Here is an 18883-nt window from a genome sequence, read left to right as displayed (position 1 = left end):
ATCCCTCAAGGCGCAATTTAAAATTTTTTGCAAACAAGGCCTATAAGTATTTTTCCGCAAATATTTAAAAAAACTTTTGTAGTGGACGTATTTTCCGTCCACTTGGCACCCGACAGACAACTTTTGTCGATGTAAAATACGTCCAGTCGGCGTCAAGGGGTTAAAGGATGAACTCAGTCCAACCCTCCATAAAAAAAACCCTCTGAGCCTACATGTTCCATCTTCGGCAGGATTAGCAAGCGAAATGAAATTCCACAACGCCAACTAGCAGTGACTGACCGAAACACTTTTGTTTACAAAAATCATACGGTTCATCAGGTCGGATTCTGGTTTTTTGCTCGAGCTCCGATCCAAAATTTATTCAAAATTCAATTATGTAGAGTTCTGATACAGCCAAGGACTGGGATCTAATTGTATATGTGGAATGAGCTAGCAAAACTGTTTACATATGGCTTTTTTAGGGGTGATTTATATCAACCTGGATTTTCTGTGGCCTGGTTCCTGAGGTGCCGGATTTTCAAAGTCAGACTGTAATGAGTCTGGAGGCGATACTTGCAATTGATTTTTAGTCAACTAGATGGGTGTGAAACACTAAACACTCCAAAAGCTGCAATTTCAACCACAGTTGTTATATGACCTAACATACATTCTTACAACCAAAGATTATAACTACAACAGTTTTCAAGAAAACTTGTTGAGGTGAAATGAACATGTTGGGGTAAATATTGGCACGCACAAAGCACCTGCTCACCAAGATTTACCACACTGGAGAATGACATTGTTTTGAGGTTTAAACTTGCTAATATAAGTTCAGGTACAGTATAAAGTATAAGAAAAAAAGTGGGAAAATAACCACATAACCCCATGATACCTTCATACCAAAATAAGAGCAAAATAATTAACTGAAAACAGACTAAGATAAAAATGACATTTTTATAATAAAATAGAGTTTTATATATACTTACCAAGTAATTACATGGCCTATGTTCCTAACTTGCATGGCTAAAAATTTGAAATTCACAGTATCATTCGACTGTTTTAGTGTAGGTGACTAGGTCCCACCCACTATTGGGGGAGGAAAGGTGCAACACCGCTGAATAGTGTCAGTCCGTTTGTGCCCTCAATGTCCGTGTGAGGGAAGGAGGGAGGGCTCTAATTTAGTAATTACTTGGAAAGTATATATAAAACTTTATTTTATTAAAAATTTAATTTTTATATATGTAACTTACCTAGTAATCACATAGCTGAATCCCATACTGACAGGATGTGGGATGCATGGACATATGTAATCTCAAAAACTTTCAGTAGAAGAATGAATGAGACAAAAATTCTAGTTAGCATTGGTTAAAAAAAATAAACTGTACCCTTACCTGTTAATAGAGCTGCTGCAGGTTGATACTGCCATTGGTTGGTGCTCATCTTTACTACTGTGGCGCAGCAGTGAAGCTGTAGAGCACCCCAATATTATTGGAGAGCACTGCAGCAAAGGGGTATTCCGAATGCCACAAAGCATCAATGGAGGTTATGCAGCTCATGGAGTAGCCCGATGGCTAACATAACCATACATGAGTGCCCTTGCCCTGGGTGCAGTGCCATAAGACATGCAACCAGAAAACACTTTCACCTACACACTGTATTCATCAAAACCATTACCCAACCGTAAAAAAGGACTGGTGGGTACTCCAGGTACATAGTAACCCCAGGTTTCTCCAGAACTTAACAGCCTAATCAAGGTAAAAAGAGGTGGGATAGGAGCGAACTCCTATGCTTCCTTCCCTAACACCATGCCAGACACAGACAATGGGCCCAGGGTACAGCAGTTTTCGAAAATAATCTCATTTCACGTAAGTAGTGCGTTGCAAACACAGATTTGCATTTCCAAAAGGTTGATTAGAGAATCGCCGACATAGACATCTTGTGTTTAAAAGCTAATGAGGTGACAATGGCTCTAATCTCGCATGCTTTAACTTTCAAGAATGGTAGAAGGTCCTTGCAAATTCTTGAATGCAATTCTAGGGTGACATCTCAAAAAGAACGACACTGCGTTCTTGGAAAGGGGTCTAGAAGGGTCCTTCATGGAGCACCAGAGCTTACTCGAGGGACCTCTGGACTTCACTGTTCTATTAAGGTAGTACTTTAGTGCCCTGACAGGACAAAGAGTCCTCTCTTCCTCCTCAAGTCCAAGAATTTAAATCAAATTCTTGATGGTGAAAGAATGAGGGCACGGCTTAAAGGGGGGTCTCATTCTTGGCCAGGAAGCCTAGCGTAAAAGAGCAGACTGCGTCCCCTTGTGAAAAGCCTACTCTTCTGTCAATGGCTTGCAACTCGCTGACCCTCTTAGTTGTGGCTAAGGTGACCAGAAAAAGTTTTCCTTGTTAAGTCTCTTAAGAAAATTGTGCAAAGACGTTCAAAAGGAGGATTGGATCCCAGATCGAGGCCCCTGTGCCAAAACACAAAGTATAACATTGCTCAGTACCCCTTGATCATTGAGGAAGACAAACATCTGTTAGTCCTCATGAAAAGAAGGAAGTGCGTAATGTTCGTTACGGAGGTTTCAGAAGAGACCTTATTTCTTCTGCACCAGCTGCGGAATACTGCCCGCTTCGCTTGGTAGACTCGGGAAGAAGACTGCTGTCTACACTTAGCAATTGCTTCTGCAGCTGGTTTTGAAAACCTCTTTGCTCTGATGAGTCTCCTGACAGTCTGAACCCTGTCAGAGCAAGAGCGGATAGGTTACGATGAAATCAGTGGAGTGCAGTTTGAGAAGCTTTGGCTTCTGTGGAAGGAGCCTGGGGTAGTCAACTTACAGCTTGAGGAGATCCGAGAACCATTCTCTTCATGGCCATAAATGGGCTACCAAAGTCATCTTTGTGTCCTAGTGGGATATGAACTTGTTAATCACTTCCTTTACCATGTTGAGTGGTGGGATGGCATACAGATCTAAGAAGGACCAACTTTGGAGCATGGTATCTGTTGCCCATGCCGGAGGGTCTGGGGCCGGAGAGCAGAACAGCGATAGGCGATGGTTCTTCGACGTCGCTAACAGGTCTATTGGTGTCTGTCCCCACAACTTCCACAGGTCGGTGCACACCTGTGGATCTAGTGCCCATTCTGTGGGTAGGACCTGTCTGCGCCGACTCAGTCTCTCCGCTATTACTTTTAGCTTCCCTTGAACGAATCCTGTCACCAGAAAGGTGCGGTTCTTCTTTGCCCACAAAAGTAGGTCTTTGGTGGCCTCATAAAGGGAGAATGAGCGGTTGCCTCCTTGGTTCTTTGTGTAGGCCAAGAGTGAGGTGTTGTCCGACATCACTGCTACTGTCTTGTTGAAGGTCACTTCTGTGAATGATTGAAGGGCCAGGTGTACTGCCTTCGATTCTCTCATGTTGATGTGTAGGAGCTTCTCTTCTGGAGACCAGACTCCAGAGACTTCCATGTCTCCCAAAAGAGCTCCCCAACCCTGATCTGAAACGTCTGAGTACAACTAAAGGCTGGGACTCAGTGGAAGGAGAGACTTCCCTTCCAAGAGACGTTCTTCTGCAAGCCACCATCTCAAGTCTTCTTTGATTTCCGGTGTGACTGGAAAGACGAATGAGTCCTGGTGGGTCTTCCTGTTCCAGTTGGCCTTCGGGAAGAACTGCAGTACCCTCATATGAAGCCTCCCCAGGTTTACGAACTTCTCGATGGATGAGAGGGTCCCCAAAAGGCTTATCCAACTGCTGGCCGAGCAGGAATTGAGAGTGAGGAAGTCACAGACTGTTTGAAGACACGAGTGTACTCTTTTGGGGGCCACAAAAACCTGAAAATTCAGTCTATTGTTATTCCCAAATAAAGAATCACTTGAGACAGAGACAATTGCGATTTCTTCTCGTTGATGAGTAAGCCCAGATCTTGGGCCAGAAGAAGGGTCTTCTGAAGGTCCTCTGTGCACTGTTTCTTCAATGGAGAACGTAGCAGCCAGCCGTCTAGATAGAAAGATGTACTGATCCCCATGAAGTGAAGCCACTTCGCAAGAGGGGCGAGAAAGAGAGTGAATACTTGGGGAGTTGTAGAGAAGCCGAAACACAGAGCTCGAAATTAGAAGACTCTGTTCTGGAACACAAATCTGGGGTACTTCCTGCTGTCTTGGTATACTGTGATATGGAAGTAGGCATCCTCCATATCGATGGTCACCATCCAGTCCCCCTGTTGGATGGATGAGAGAACTGATTTGTTTCTGTCTTGAATTTTGTCTTCTGAACAAAGACATTCAGGGCACTGATGTCAGGACAGGTCTCCATTGCCCGGATGACTTGGGGACCACAAAGAGATGACGGTAGAACCCTGGAGTCTACAGCTCTTTTTGTGAGAAGAGCCGACATCTCTTCTGCAAGCGCCAAAAACCTCTTGGAGCCTACCGAGTAGGCAGTCAATGCGATGTGCGTTGACACTTAGGGAGGGTTCTCCCTGAATGAGACAGATTAACCCTCTTTGAGTACTATTGAGACCCACTGGTCTACTCCTCTGGCTTTCCATTTCTCCCAAAAGTGCAGGAGTCTTGCACCTACTGGCACATGGAGGACTGGATTTTCATTTAGGAGAGGAAGCCTTTGAGGGAGCCTTTTTGGCTGGGCATGCTGCACGCAGATTGTAGTGCAGTCTAGAGTGAAATGATGTCTTGCTGCCCCGAAAGGGCTGATGCTGCAAAGGAGGGGTTGACTTTGTAGTGAAAGAAGGAAGGTCATTGGAGCATTTGGCTGACTGGGATAACAAATCCTGCGTCGACTTTTTCTGTAGCGCCAATGCTATTTCTTGGACCGTGGCTTGAGGAAAGAGGTGCAAGCGGTCCAAAGGAGAAAACAGAAGTGCCAACTTCTGAGATGTAGTTACACTTTGGTGGTAAAAGAGCACCAAAGTTCACATTCCTTCAGGACACCCTTCGTGAATAATGCAGCCAGTTCCATTAAGCCATCCCTGATAGCTTTATCTGCGCAGGATAAAACCCCCAGTCTGCAGACAAGTCCTCTGACATATCCTCGCAGTCTTCTGTTTTCTTTGCCAGTGCTCCCATGGTCCAGTCCGAAAAACTTAGTACCTCGAAAACCTTAAACATTATTCCTGATAATGTGGTCAAGTTCGGCGTCCGAGAACATAACCTTAGCTGAAGCAAAGGCTGACTATTAGAGTCAATTAGACAGGAGAAGTCCCCTTGGGAGGAGGCAGCGACTCCAAAGGAGGGAGCTTCTCCTGTAGTGTATACGCTTGGTATCTCTCAGAAGCAAGATGGGTGGGTGGAGTGCAGAAGGCTGCTTCGCCCTGCTCTCTCTTGCCTGAGCGCCAAAAGTCCATTTCCCTCAAGGCTTTCCTAGATAAGGAAGGCAAGACTTGGGAAGCCTGGAGATGTCAACAGGCTGGTTCCTCATATAGACGGTGGAGGCAGGGGAAGCTGGGGTGCCAGGTTAGAAGAAGGACAGAAAGGCAACCAAAAAATCCCCAAAGAGGTTGGAGAAGGGCGTGGGAGGAGGCTGGTCTAATGCCAAGTCAGGAGGATCCTGTGCTACTGCTTGATTTTTCTGCAAGAGGTTCATAATTTAGTCCAAACGACACGGAATGGGATCCATCGGCGAAGTATGCTGTATGGGGCTGATAGCAGACTCAGGAATCAATGGTAGGGAGGGTGTCGGGCACTCGGTTAGCGATGCTGGAAGATTTGAGTTTGGCGCTGGACAAACAGGAGTTGGTGCTGGGCAAGCAAAAGCTGGCGCTGGGTGCTCGGTGGGCGTAGAGCGCTCAGGAGCAGCTAAATACTCCGAATCCACTGGCGCTTATCAGATGAGGATGGGCACTTCCGTCAGAAGGCTGGGCGCTTGGGTGGCAAATACTGTCGAAGGGGCGAAGATCATTCAGGGCTGGCCCAAAAACAAGGAGGCTAAGAAGCGTGGTTGTTAACCGCTAAGCACCTCTTGAGCAGAAGAGAGATCTCATAAGAGCACCATTGGCGCCTCTTGTCCAAACTGGAGTTCAAAGAACTAGAAGAAAGGTCATGCACTTCCTTACAGACGCCTTTCCAGTGGCTGTCCACCGAGTCCTGGGACCACTCAACAGGCTCGGTTGAGGGGGCGCCTACCCGTGGGCAAACCTCACCAACCTCGCTTGGACTACCAGTATGCCCTGGTGAATGGGAGCCTGGCAGTGACCTCAGTCTAGGAGCGCCAGTGGGACGAGTAGACACCTCCTCCTCTAAGATTTCACAAACACTTGCACTTTTATCACTGGCTTGATCCATGAGCACTTTAACTGATGCACTAAACTGTTCTATAGTCAAAACAATGAGCCCAAACTTCATATCAACAAGGGCTTCTAGGCTAGCAATGGTGTTAGGCTCGGAAGCATGGGGGGCTGGGTGAAGAAGAAGTAAGTTGGATAGGTAGAGGACTGGTTAAAGAGGAAATTGGAGTAGGAGAGGGCAACAAAACAGGTAAAGCAGTAATTGCCAATTTAGGAGAACATTCTACATTAGCTACATTCCTAGCCTAGTCTCTAAGAGCCGCTTTCCTCTTCCTGTCTTGTTCTAACTTACCTAATTGAGATTTTAAAGTTTTCCATCAACCTTGATCCCAGTCCCTATGCTTGATGCATGTCAATTCAATAGAGCAAGTTTGTCTCCTGCAATTAGTAAAGATTGTGTGGGAGTAATACAAAGCTTTCGTAAGTCTAGTTTTGCAGCCTTTGTTGCAAAACCGGATAGTAGAAGAGCTAGTGTCACACATCATTGTGAAAACTCAAAATTGGGGAAATAATTCACTAATACAGACAGTCCCGGTTAATGGTGATCTAGTTGTAAGGAGCTTGTCCTAGTGAAGAAAATCTGCAATTTTTGGCGCCGAAAATTGCCAATTTCCACTTATCAGCGCCGATACATAACTAACAGAGGCATCGATTGCTGAAAATTGGCACTTTTCGGCGCCGATAAGCCCCAAAAATCACCGATTTTCGGTTATCATCACACCCTCAGAACGGAACCCCCGCCGATAACCGGGGACTGCCTGTACTGGGTCTAATGAATTCTAGGCTATTTGAAAATTGCTTAAATGTTACCAAAAGTTCAGAATATGTCACCAAACCGAGACAAAGAGCAACCATCCGGCGACCAATCTTGAAACAATAGTGGCTGTGACAACTGAACTACAGTCATTAACCGGCAGAAATGGACCGACACTATTCAGCGGTGTTGTACCTTTCCTTCCCCGATAGTGGGCTGGACCTAGTCACCTACACTAAAACAATCAAATGCTAAGGTGAATTTAAAATTTTTAGCTACCACGCAAGTTAGAAAGAAACATAGGCTATGTAATTATTTGGTAAGTTACATATAGAAAAGTATTCTTTGAAATCAGACACAAATCTCCATAGCACAGACTTACCCAGTTTCAATCAGAAAGAGGGAGAATCTGAATAGTGATGATAACAATATAACAAAAATTATAACATGCAACACAGTTGAATGGCAAAATTAACGATGACCATTCAGTCTCAAATGAAACTACGTATAGCATCCTTAAATTATCTGCATTAATAGAGTCAAGGGTCTGCTGGATAATAGCGAGTAGAAAATCTGGGGGTGTTCAAGGGAAACTCTGTACCCTTCCTCAACTAACCTAATCAATACCACATAACTGTAAACATTCAGTGAGCTTATAAACAACCACCATCACACCTTAAACTGAAAACTTTTTTACAAAAGGCAATTATCTATTTTTTTCCCTGACATTTACAACAAAATATACAGCATAAATACCCCCTCTAAAAAAATGCAAGACCTATTTCTCTCTCAAGTAAATGACACACTTCTATAGGCAGGTAACCTAACATGGTTTTATAACCATTAATGTACTTTTATACAGCAACTTCCTTATCAGTTGTTACCATATTGTATTACCTTACACAAGATAAAAATGTGTAGGCTGTGTGTGAACTATAGACCTAGGCTAGCCCAGGTGTTCCATTCATAGTACAGTAAACCCCCTGCGAATAGCTAAAACCGGCGAATACATAGAACCATTCTAAAAACACTTAGAACTGCCTATTTTGATGGTTCAAACAAAGAAAAAAAAAAAATTAAAAATGCTTATACAGGTATTACCCTACTTACAATGGGGTTAGGTTCCAAAAAAAAAAAAAAAACCGCACCGTTTGTTGGAAAAAACCCATCCTTTGTTGGAAAAAAGTATCTCGAATATAGCCTAGCCTACACTAGGGTATTCGGTACCATGTATACATATATGGTAGCCTAGCCTACACTATAAAGTACACTCTATACATACATGGTATAGTAATTATTAATATCAGCTAATTCTGGAGGTTCATGCAGAGCGACTTAAGATAATTCAATACAAAGAGAAACTGAATAACAAACAAGAATTAGCTTAGCCTACATTATGGTATATCGTATACATATACAGTAGCCTAGCCAACATTATACTGTACTCTATATTCACATATTGTATTATACAAACATCAACATAACGAATATGTCTTTTCCATGGATCTTTCAATATGTTATGCCTTAATTCACTGTATCCAATAATATTGTATATATTCTTATATTGCTTTTGTATTATAAACTGTGATCATAGCGATCACTGTTTTGGTTTGGAAATTGATTATGCGGTAAGTTTATTTTGCTTTAACTCAGCTTAGAGTGCTTTTCTTGCTTCTAGTCAGCGTAAATGAATCTTGAAATATTTTATTTATATGGGGAAGGTTATTTTTTGTTATACGAAGTGTTTTTAAGTCGAAATGTAACTTAAATATGTCTCGTTGTGAAATTGACTCGGCTATTTTTTTTCGTTAATAGATGACATTGGCCGTTTGGGGGCTTTTGTTTTGGGTAAAAAAAATCAAGATTCCGTTCGTTATTTTCACTTGATTTCATCATAATACAAGCTTTACATATTTATCATTTATCGGCGTAAAAATAGCAGTACAGTACAGTAATGTGTTCTTTCATGCCCAGCAGTTTTGATTAAAATACTTTCTCTCCAATTTTAATTTCGGTCGAGTTTCATCCATGTTGTTGATGCACGATAATTTATAGTCACTAGCAGCTTGAACATTGTTTTCTCAGCTTCAGCTACAACTTGCAGCTTAAATTTAGCAGTCTATTTCCTTGCCGATCTTTTATCCATACTGAATAAGGGTATAATGTAAAAATATACCAGTCCTATTCTACTTAACTTCATTTGTACTATAACCATGGTAATTGTGTATTACCTTATGATGGTTGAAATACAAGCAAAACGGCTGTTGTTATCCAATTATGTGATAAGCAAAACAGTTTCTCGGTCGGTGTTTATGGCTGTATACATTTACGCTAGAGTATAACGTTACTAACAATACTTTTATTATTCTCTTTTACTTTTTTAATTAGAAGATGGGATAAAGAGATGGAGGGAAAGAAGTGGTCTATTCTAATTTGGTCTCTCTCGCTGCCTGATTGTACGCTGCTGCCTGCGCCAGCGCTAAATTTAAAAATATTTTATGAATATTGCCGTATCGGTATTAATTGCTCACCCCATTACAAAATCGAATTATCATAAGGCGAATTATCAGCTTGAGCACTACCTGAGTATTTTAATAATTTTATCACAAAAAGTGCATTTAGTCACGAAAATGAAATGAAAATACAGTAATTAGTGAATATTTCTCAGTGAAAAATACCGTGAATGGGCGAATTTTCAGCGAATAATATGTATATATGCTCCTTAGAGAAATCTGCGAATAGGTGAGTCTGCGAATTGTGAGACCGCGAATACGGGGGGTTTACTGTATCCATCTGCCAAAGTCAATTAGACTACTACAGCTTTATTTAGATAAAGGAAATGGTAATGCAACTGGTATTTCTCTTACAGAATCCATTTACACTATTATTATACTGATATATTATCATCGTAATATGTATAAAAAAAATGATCATCCTGTCAATTGTTATGTTTATGTTCTCAAAAACTGCTGATTGAGCTTACTATTGAAAGAATTAGGAAAATTATTTTTTACTTGCTAAAAGAAATGAATGTATTAACTAAATTATTATTCTTATTTTTTTACATATATGTAAAATGGGTATAAAAAGGTAAAGTAACATACTTTATGTTAAAGTAAAATCCCTCAAAATTGCAAAACAGCTGTTTCCGATTTGTTTGTTTACCGATGTACACATACCTCACTTGTCTCTCTCTCTCTCTGTACTATGTGTATCCTTTAATGAAATATGAATTACTGAATCATAAACATAAAAATAATAAACTAAAACTCCAGGAAGTTCACGATGCCATTGAACGAGTTGGTGCATACGTATTTAAATTACAAATTTTTTCTTTGCTTTGCTACTGTACCATTTTTATTACAAGTTTAGTTGCTCTAAGTATGAGTATCACACAAAACAGAACAGAGAACATTTTATCACTGTTGATATTTTTTTATTACAAGTTTAGTTGCTCTAAGTATGAGTATCACACAAAACAGAACAGAGAATATTTTATCACTGTTGATATTTTTTTATTACAAGTTTAGTTGCTCTAAGTATGAGTATCACACAAAACAGAACAGAGGATATTTTATCATTGTTGATATTTCATCACTAATCACCGCAAAAATATTTAAAATGCAAATTTCACATGTAGGCATGACAAAACCACACTGGCTATACCAAGTTCACATATGACATGGAATAAGTGTGTGCATATGTATGTACACTACGGTCATGATTGCATTTATATTTTAGTTTGAAAACTGAAAACATGAGAAAATGCAATAAAAATATAAACAAGAACACTGTAGCATAATATAAACAAAACTGTTTAAGTGTGTGTGTGTTACTGTATTATGCTTTAATGTAAACATACCTCAATTCCCTCTGACACATATCATAAAAATACAAAAGAGAATGCTTATCACTGTTGATATTTCATCTCTAATCACCATAAAAATATTTAAAATGCAAATTCCATACACTGGCAAGATAAAACTAAGCAGGATGTAGCACGTTCATCCACGCCACAGAATTAGTGTGTATGTATGTGTTGCCATTTTCCTTTCTTTTTTTATTTTGCTTTGTTTGATTTACCGTGCTTTATTTCATTACAAGTTTAGTTGTTTCTGAGTATGATTATCAAACACCATAACATTACACAAGAGAATATTACTTTTATCACCGTTGATATTTCATCTTGGCTTCCTCTCTCTCTCTCTCTCTCTCTCTTTCTTGTGTCCTATGGACATGATTGCATTTTTCTTTTGGTTTGAAAGAATAAAAAATGAGAAAATACAGTAAAAATATATACGAGAATACTGTAGTATAAAATATATATAAAAAGTAAAGGAGTGTGCGTTATTATATGACACCCGCCGCCCCCCATCAAAACTTCTGAAGGCCCTCCCCATCCCCCCACAACCCCTTTCCCAGTCAGTCCGAGCATCGGCAGTGTTACCAACATTTCCTGAAGGGCTGGGCGGCATTGCCAACCACTGGAAGGTGGCTTTTAAAAATTTAAAAAATTTATATATTTATTTTTTGGATCTTGATCCCTGGTCCAAGTGAGTCAGATAATGGTAACCCGTATAATTGAGGGATTACTTGTCCAAAATATTTACAAAAACATTTGTAGTCTGCAACATGAAACAAATATCAAATGTGAAACAATACATATACAGTAATTAAAAAAAAAATGTAAATGTAAATTACATTCCTTTCAGTTCTCAGCTGGACAGCTGACTGAAGATTCCTGGAGAATTCAGTGTTTACAATGAATCAGGCTTGGCTCAATAATTTTGACTGAACATTACGGTGCTGCTTTTTATTGAAAAAATCTTTACAAAAAGCAAGAAAATAATTTTGAAAATCTCTCATAATTGTCTACATTTAATATCCAGTGTGACAAAAAAAAAATTTCAGTTGAACTATCAAAAACGAGGCATAGGCACTTTCAACTAAATGACAGGGAAAATTTTTATTAATCTTAACTTTACATCTAACATTCAAGTCAGTAACACTAACACAGACTGACTGAGAAAATTGGAACCAGACAGGCACGCAAGGCTCTCTTGTATTACGAGAAAGAAATAACAAAAAGAAAATGTTCTAACCTTCAACAATGCCCCAAGGATATTTTCGGCCTCGCACTTTCTTTCCATCTACTTCTACTATCGTATTGGACCCAACAACAGCAAATGGCACTCGTTGTTTCATTTTAAGGGCATTGGTGTCTCCCTCCTCTTCAGGAAATTCATAGATTTTTATCTTGTGTTGTGCAATTTCATTAAGTACCTGGTGTAAAAAAACAGTGTAAACATATAGCAAAATACACAATTAGCTCAAATTTCTAAACTTAATCATAATAACTGCTTAAGCAGACCTTCAAGTTCAGACAATACTACATATAAGTGGTCCACTACACGAAATTCTGAACTTCATCTTTCCTAAAATTTTCATTTCTTACAACTAGATCCCCTAAATCAGTTTCAATTGAAAAAAAATTTTAAATAATCCTGATAATGCACAATTAGACATGACAGTTACACATACAAAAATTGATAGCTCTCCTTACCTGTTTTTTTAAGTGTTGACATTCATCCGGCGTTAATGTGTCCGCTTTTGATATAACAGGAATAATATTTACTTTGTCATGTAGGCGTCTCATGAATTCTACATCTAGGGGTTTAAGGCCATGACCAGAAGGAGCAATAAAATAAAGGCAACAATGTACCTGTAAAAAATATATATATATTTAGACAATATCCATACGAAAGAACGTAAGGTTCATCTCATCCACTCGGGTAACAAAAGTTCTCACTAATGGTTCCTGATTGGTTTCTTTCATAATTCATAAATTTCAACCTAGAGTTAAAAAACAATGAAGGATTTTCATCCGACAAAATAACCAAGCACAAGATGATGAACTTCTAATATGGGTACTTGTTTGGAGATCTAGCCTGAGATGCCTGCTTATATTGTAAGCTATGAGGAACAACAGATGCACACAGTTAATCAAGGGATCCATGAATCCTGAAAAACTAATTTTATTTCCAAATGTCTGAATAGCTGAAAATGGATAAAAGCACATGTACAGTACTGTAATTGAAAGGATATGCAAATCATTACTATATTTTGTCATTTTCAATTGCCCAAGTTTTGGGTTCACCTTGTTGATATGTTGATAAACCTATTCCTCTTAGCAAGAGACAAGGAGAAAAAAGCAAATCTTGTAATAATAGACTAGATATTAATACAAGTACCTGTTATTTCCTTTTCCCAATCACCACTGCACCATCCCTCTCGACTAGTCATGCAACACATATTCACCAATTCTCTTTTATCATTTAAGTCACAGTAATTATTTAAGATTCATATTTGATAAACATTAGCCATACAAAAAGCAAATACCAGAAATAGTAGAGCAATGACATGGTGAAACTTGATGCAAAGAGCTTTTTTATAATTTGGAAAATCTAATCTTTTGTACTTGTAAATGATGATCTCACCCACAGTACTGCACACATCAATTATCTATTTAAGTTCCAGTAATAAAAACTTACCCTACTATCACTAATTTGTTTTCTATTAACTCTAGATTCACAGTTGAGGTATTCTTCATATTTATTTTCCACGTAATCTGTTACTGGCTGCCAGCTGCAAAGACAAGAAAATTTCAGAGAGATCTGCACCACATTCATATATGGCCAATGAAATTCAATCAAAAGCTGCACAAGATAAAATCACTTAACAGACATTACAGAAAAGATTTTAAACAGCCATCTCATGTAAAAATACCAATTAAAAATTACAGAATAGGCGATATTACACCACATTTCAGTGTGATATATGCATATTATGAATGACAATTAAATTAGGCATTCATGCTTTTTTTTTTACAGTGAAAGTAGCCTCATACCTGGAGCACTTAATTTACCATGCAATCAATGGACAAACAAGCAATACCCAATTATCCAGTTAGACAACCCTCTCAGCTAGCATTCAGAACTTAAAACTACTCCACACTATACTAATGCTGCCATTAAATACAATATGTCACTATTAAGTCCCTTACTGATGTGGTATACAATATATGATATATGCTACTCAGTGACTAAAAGAGAGAGAGAGAGAGAGAGAGAGAGAGAGAGAGAGAGAGAGAGAGAGAGAGAGAGAGAGAGAGAGAGAGAGAGAGAGAGTTTACTTATCTGAAAATATTTTTGTCAAGGATATATAAATGTGCAGCATCAACAGCTGAGAGAGTGAGAGAATAAAAGTAAACCTTAAGAGATTGAGGCTTTAACATTATAAATATATTGAAACGTATCTTTATTTTATTTAATTATATTTGACGTCTATAATTGTGAAGCAGTTGAAGGAGACAGAGTAAGATAGTGTTTACATGGAATCACATGGACAGAGGTACCTCAAAGAATTACTAATCCTTCTAAAGACTTAAAAAAAAAAAAAAAATAAATTCCAAGTGTGTTGATAACACTTGTCTAATCTATTCTAGAACACACTGTTTCTGAATGAGGCTGTCTTATGCGTGAAATAGTTCTCACAGTGACCGGTACTATACAGGTACTTCAGTTCTGTTTCTATTTGTTGGATTTAGTTTACTATTTACTAAGGCCCAACAAAAGCACTGTTGCAAGTCCTGACGATCCAAGTCCATCGACATGTGTTGTCACAGGCCCAGTATTTCCAAATTCATCAACAACTGCTGTTAAGTCCAGACTTTTAAAGAACCATAAAGAAGTGCTGTTGCAAGTCCAAATTTCCCAGGCCTATCACTTAGTGCAGGTTTATGCATAGGCAATACAGATATGATTTGTGCAAGTTACCAGTGTACAGTAATGCATTTCTATTTACAGATTATTGGATTATTGTAGTTACAACCATTTTTAATGCGATCAAAATGTGTCTACTGCGTTTATATATTATATAAATGTTATATTACATTTTTATAATTGTGCACTAGCTCTGGGCAACTGTAGGGTTGTGTAATAATTTAATTTCCTACTTAAAGATTCAGGCTAACATGGGAAACCTAATATCATGGAATGACTTCATTCCCATCTGTTCAATTAGCGAGAGCATTGTGTATTACTGAAATCCAGCCATTAACACACTAATTACCAAGTACAGTAGGTTCTCAGTTTACATCCGAGATCCATTCCTACAGCAAGGACATAACACGATTTTGTCCGTAAGTCGGTTTACGCAGACATAACGACATGAATCAGTAAAAATAAAAAATAAAAGAGAAAACAATTCCTGAGCACATACAGTACAAGGTTAAATATTATCCTTATATTTACTGTACAGTAAATAAAAAGAAGCAATTCCTTACTTTTATGCCTGTGGTTGGCTTGCATACTGGGCGTTGCAAAGGGGGGTGAGGCAGGCTTGACTAGGCTACTGGGTGGAGGGAGGTGCTGGAGATACTGGGGCAGGTGAGTCTGGAGAGGCAGAGCCTGCAGAAGGTGCCAGAGATACTTGGGCAGGGTCGCCTAGTTCTCCACTTTCACTCCCTTCCCCCCTTTTCTCTTTACAAGGTTTCAAACAAACTTTCAGCATTCTCCTGAGTCAACATTAGGCTAACTGGGATAAGCTGTTGATGCTGGTCTTCCAACCAAAGCACTAATAATTGAACATTAGGCTAACTGGGATATGCTGCTGATGCTGGTCTTCCAGCCAAAGCACTAATAATTGTTCCATCTCAATAATGAGACCACTACATTGCTTTGTCATCACAGTTGATTTCATAGGAGCAGATCCTTTCACATGTTCAAGTATGCACTTTTTAACTTTGATGATTGTCGACACAGCTGTACAACTAAACCAGAGCGTGCAGCTGATATTCGACAGTGTTTCGCCCTTTTCAGATCATTTTATTATATCAACTTTCATTTCCATGGAGTTGGCTTTTCTTTTCTTCAGAGTACTGCCATCACAAGGGTCTGCCTTATGCTTAGGAGACACAATGCAAATAAATATGTTCCCAAAAAAGCAACAGAAATGAGAGAGAGCGAATGAAACAATTCAAGATGGTGCACAGTGCGCCCCCTTTTTACGCGGGAATGGGTTCAAGAACCTACCGAGGAAATGTAAATATTACCTCTAAAAATGCTTATAACTGGCTTATAACTGCCAAATACCCTGTACCCCTTAAACTAAAATGCTTATCTGTCTATTTTGACATTTCACTACTACTCTGATAGTTCAAACAAAAATATACCTTAAATTATCATACTAAAACACTTTAATATAATTTCAAACAAAAATACACCCCAAATAATCATCCCAAAACACCCAAAGGAACCTTACATTAAAGTACTCTCCTACTACTGTTACTCTTAAGTAGGCTATATACATCCCTGAAATGCTTATTACTGCCTATTTTAACAGTTCATTACCAAACATGACAGTTCAAACAAAAATATACCTCAGACTATCATCCCAGACCACCCTAATATATCATTTCAAAGGCGTGTTGCAAAATTAAGTTCAAGCCTACAACTGTTATTCTTACGTATCCCCTATCATTCAGACATGCACATTTTCTTTGGCCTACGTAACTTTGTGCATCGTTCTGCTCATATCGTATGTAATGCACTGGGAGTATATTTTACATATATTTTACTGTGTTGTAAGATAATTCTGAAATGATGTTTACTGCACCGGTATGTATTTTAGGATAGTACTACTGTACAGCGCATATTTAAAATAAATGCGTAGTTTAGGTTTGTTAATTACATCACGTTATGATTTTCGTGATTACATACAAATACATTTATGATAAAAAAAATGATTTACTACAGTAAGTTGTTATTAATCTTTGAAATATTATTAATATTTCAAAGTCATCTTAAACATTTTACCCTAAAAATATATATATAGAGAGAGAGAGAGAGAGAGAGAGAGAGAGAGAGAGAGAGAGAGAGAGAGAGAGAGAGAGAGAGAGAGAGAGAGAGAGAGAGAGATTTTTCAGTATCACTCATAGCTATTTTATTTAACCACCAAATGGGCAACATAATAACAATAACATCATACTGCAATTTAAAAATTCATGCATTCTATAATAAATTATTCGTGGTGTTGAAGGTGATAGCTGCATCAGTGGCATTCAGTTTGTATAGTTTTCTCTATTTTTCTATTTGATTTTCCTAGGTTACTGCATTCTGCCAGTAACACGCCGATATTGGTCATACTTGGAGAGGAAAGAGGGTTGCAAAATTAGGTAGTTTATTTCCGAAGTACACAGTAAAACAGTAACAGGACACTGAAATAAGGAGTTCATTGTCAGTAGAGTTGACCTTCAGGAAAAATTTTTGAGTTGTCCTTCAAGGGAAAATCTTCTTCGGTGTTAATCGAGGCCATGTTTCACTCAGGCTCCACTGAGCATGGTCACGCCAAAAGACAGGAATAGACTGACTTTTGATGTGAGTCTTGTTCTTTATATACGAGAAGGTCAGCGAGGGGTCAAATTAGCTGCCCGCTGATTGGATGAGGAGAAACATTCACGCTGCTTATTAGCTGGCGAGATTTTCTCACAAGCCAAAAATTTTACTGCTGATGGTTTCTCTGCTGCAGCTTTTCTGAGTGTGTGATGTCATTCTCTGGTATTTCCTGGCGAATGTTCTGATTGGGCGCTGGGCAGCTTGCAGAATCTCTGACATCGCTGAGTTTCACGTTCGGGATTGTTGTTTCTTGCAGTGTTTGGCATCGGGCTGTCAGCTACAGAAGCAATAGGTCACTTAATGTTGGTAGGCTAGAGGAATACCTATTGTGTGGTATTTAATGAGGGCTTCTCCTGCTGTATTAAGAGCGCCTCCAGCAGCCGTGGGCACCTTGGGTCGGGGGCTTTTCCAATTATTTCTGTATTCCCCACTATTTCATTCCTTGTAATGAAATGCCCACAATACCAGCATTACAAGGAATGAAACAGTGGGGAATACAGAAGTAATTGGAAAAGCCCCCGACCCAAGGTGCCTACAGCTGCTGGAGATGCTCTTAATACAGCAGGAGAAGCCCTCATTAAATACCACACAAGTAATCCTCTTGATTACCAGCATTAGGCGACCTATTGCTTCTGTAGGTGGCAGATCGATGCCAGACACCGCAAGACAATCCTGAATGTGAAGCTCACAATGATGTCGGAGATTCTGCAAGCTGCCCGACGCCCAATCAGAATATTTGCCGGGAAATACCAAAGAATGATGTCACACACTCAGAAAGGAAATCATCAGCGATAAAATTTTTGGCTTGTGAGAAAATCTCGCCAACCAATAAGCAGCATGAATGTTTCTCCTCATCCAATCAACAGGCAGCTGAATTTGACCCCCCACTGACCTTGTATATAAAGAACAAGACTCACATCAAAAGTCAGTCTATTCCCGTCTTTTGGCGTGACCATGCTCAGTGGAGCCTTAGCAAAACGTGGCCTCGATTAACACCAAAGATGACTTTCTCCTGAAGGACAACTCAAAAGAATATTTTTCCTGAAGGTCAACTCTATGGATGATGAACCCCCTATTTCAGTACTGTATCCTGTTACTGTTTTACTGTGTACATCGGAAATAAACTACCTAATTTTGCAACCTGCTTTCCTCTCCAAGTATGATCAACATCGACGTGTTACTGGCAGAATGCAGTAACCTAAAATATCAATTATTAGAAAAATAGAGAAAACTCTATACTGTACAAACTGAATGCCGCTGATGCAGCTATCACCTTCCACACCATGTGTATAAAAGAGGGTCTACTGCCTTTTTATATTATTATTATTATTAAAGGCAGTCCCTGGTTATCGGTGATCCAGTTTTATGGGGCTTGTCTAGCAACAAAAATTGGCAATTTTCAGTGTCAAAA

At 39.2% G+C, this 18883-nt stretch overlaps 1 protein-coding gene across 25 annotated transcripts in view; it reads right to left on the bottom strand.

Annotated features, from left to right (window-relative positions):
- pnut (septin 7-like protein pnut) overlaps nucleotides 1–18883 on the bottom strand; it is a 483231-nt gene that overhangs the window by 101376 nt on the left and 362972 nt on the right. For all 25 annotated transcript variants that reach the window (XM_067107220.1, XM_067107226.1, XM_067107227.1 and 22 more), the window contains 3 exons: nucleotides 13570–13663; nucleotides 12582–12740; nucleotides 12121–12301 (listed from right to left, as the gene is read on the bottom strand). In XM_067107220.1, the coding sequence (XP_066963321.1) occupies nucleotides 12121–12301; nucleotides 12582–12740; nucleotides 13570–13663 (434 nt within the window). The remainder of the gene's footprint in view (nucleotides 1–12120; nucleotides 12302–12581; nucleotides 12741–13569; nucleotides 13664–18883) is intronic.

Source organism: Macrobrachium rosenbergii, chromosome 8, assembly GCF_040412425.1.
Source record: "Macrobrachium rosenbergii isolate ZJJX-2024 chromosome 8, ASM4041242v1, whole genome shotgun sequence".
In the NCBI taxonomy this organism is placed as follows: Eukaryota; Metazoa; Arthropoda; class Malacostraca; order Decapoda; family Palaemonidae; genus Macrobrachium; species Macrobrachium rosenbergii.
This window is presented reverse-complemented; position numbering and strand designations above follow the sequence as displayed.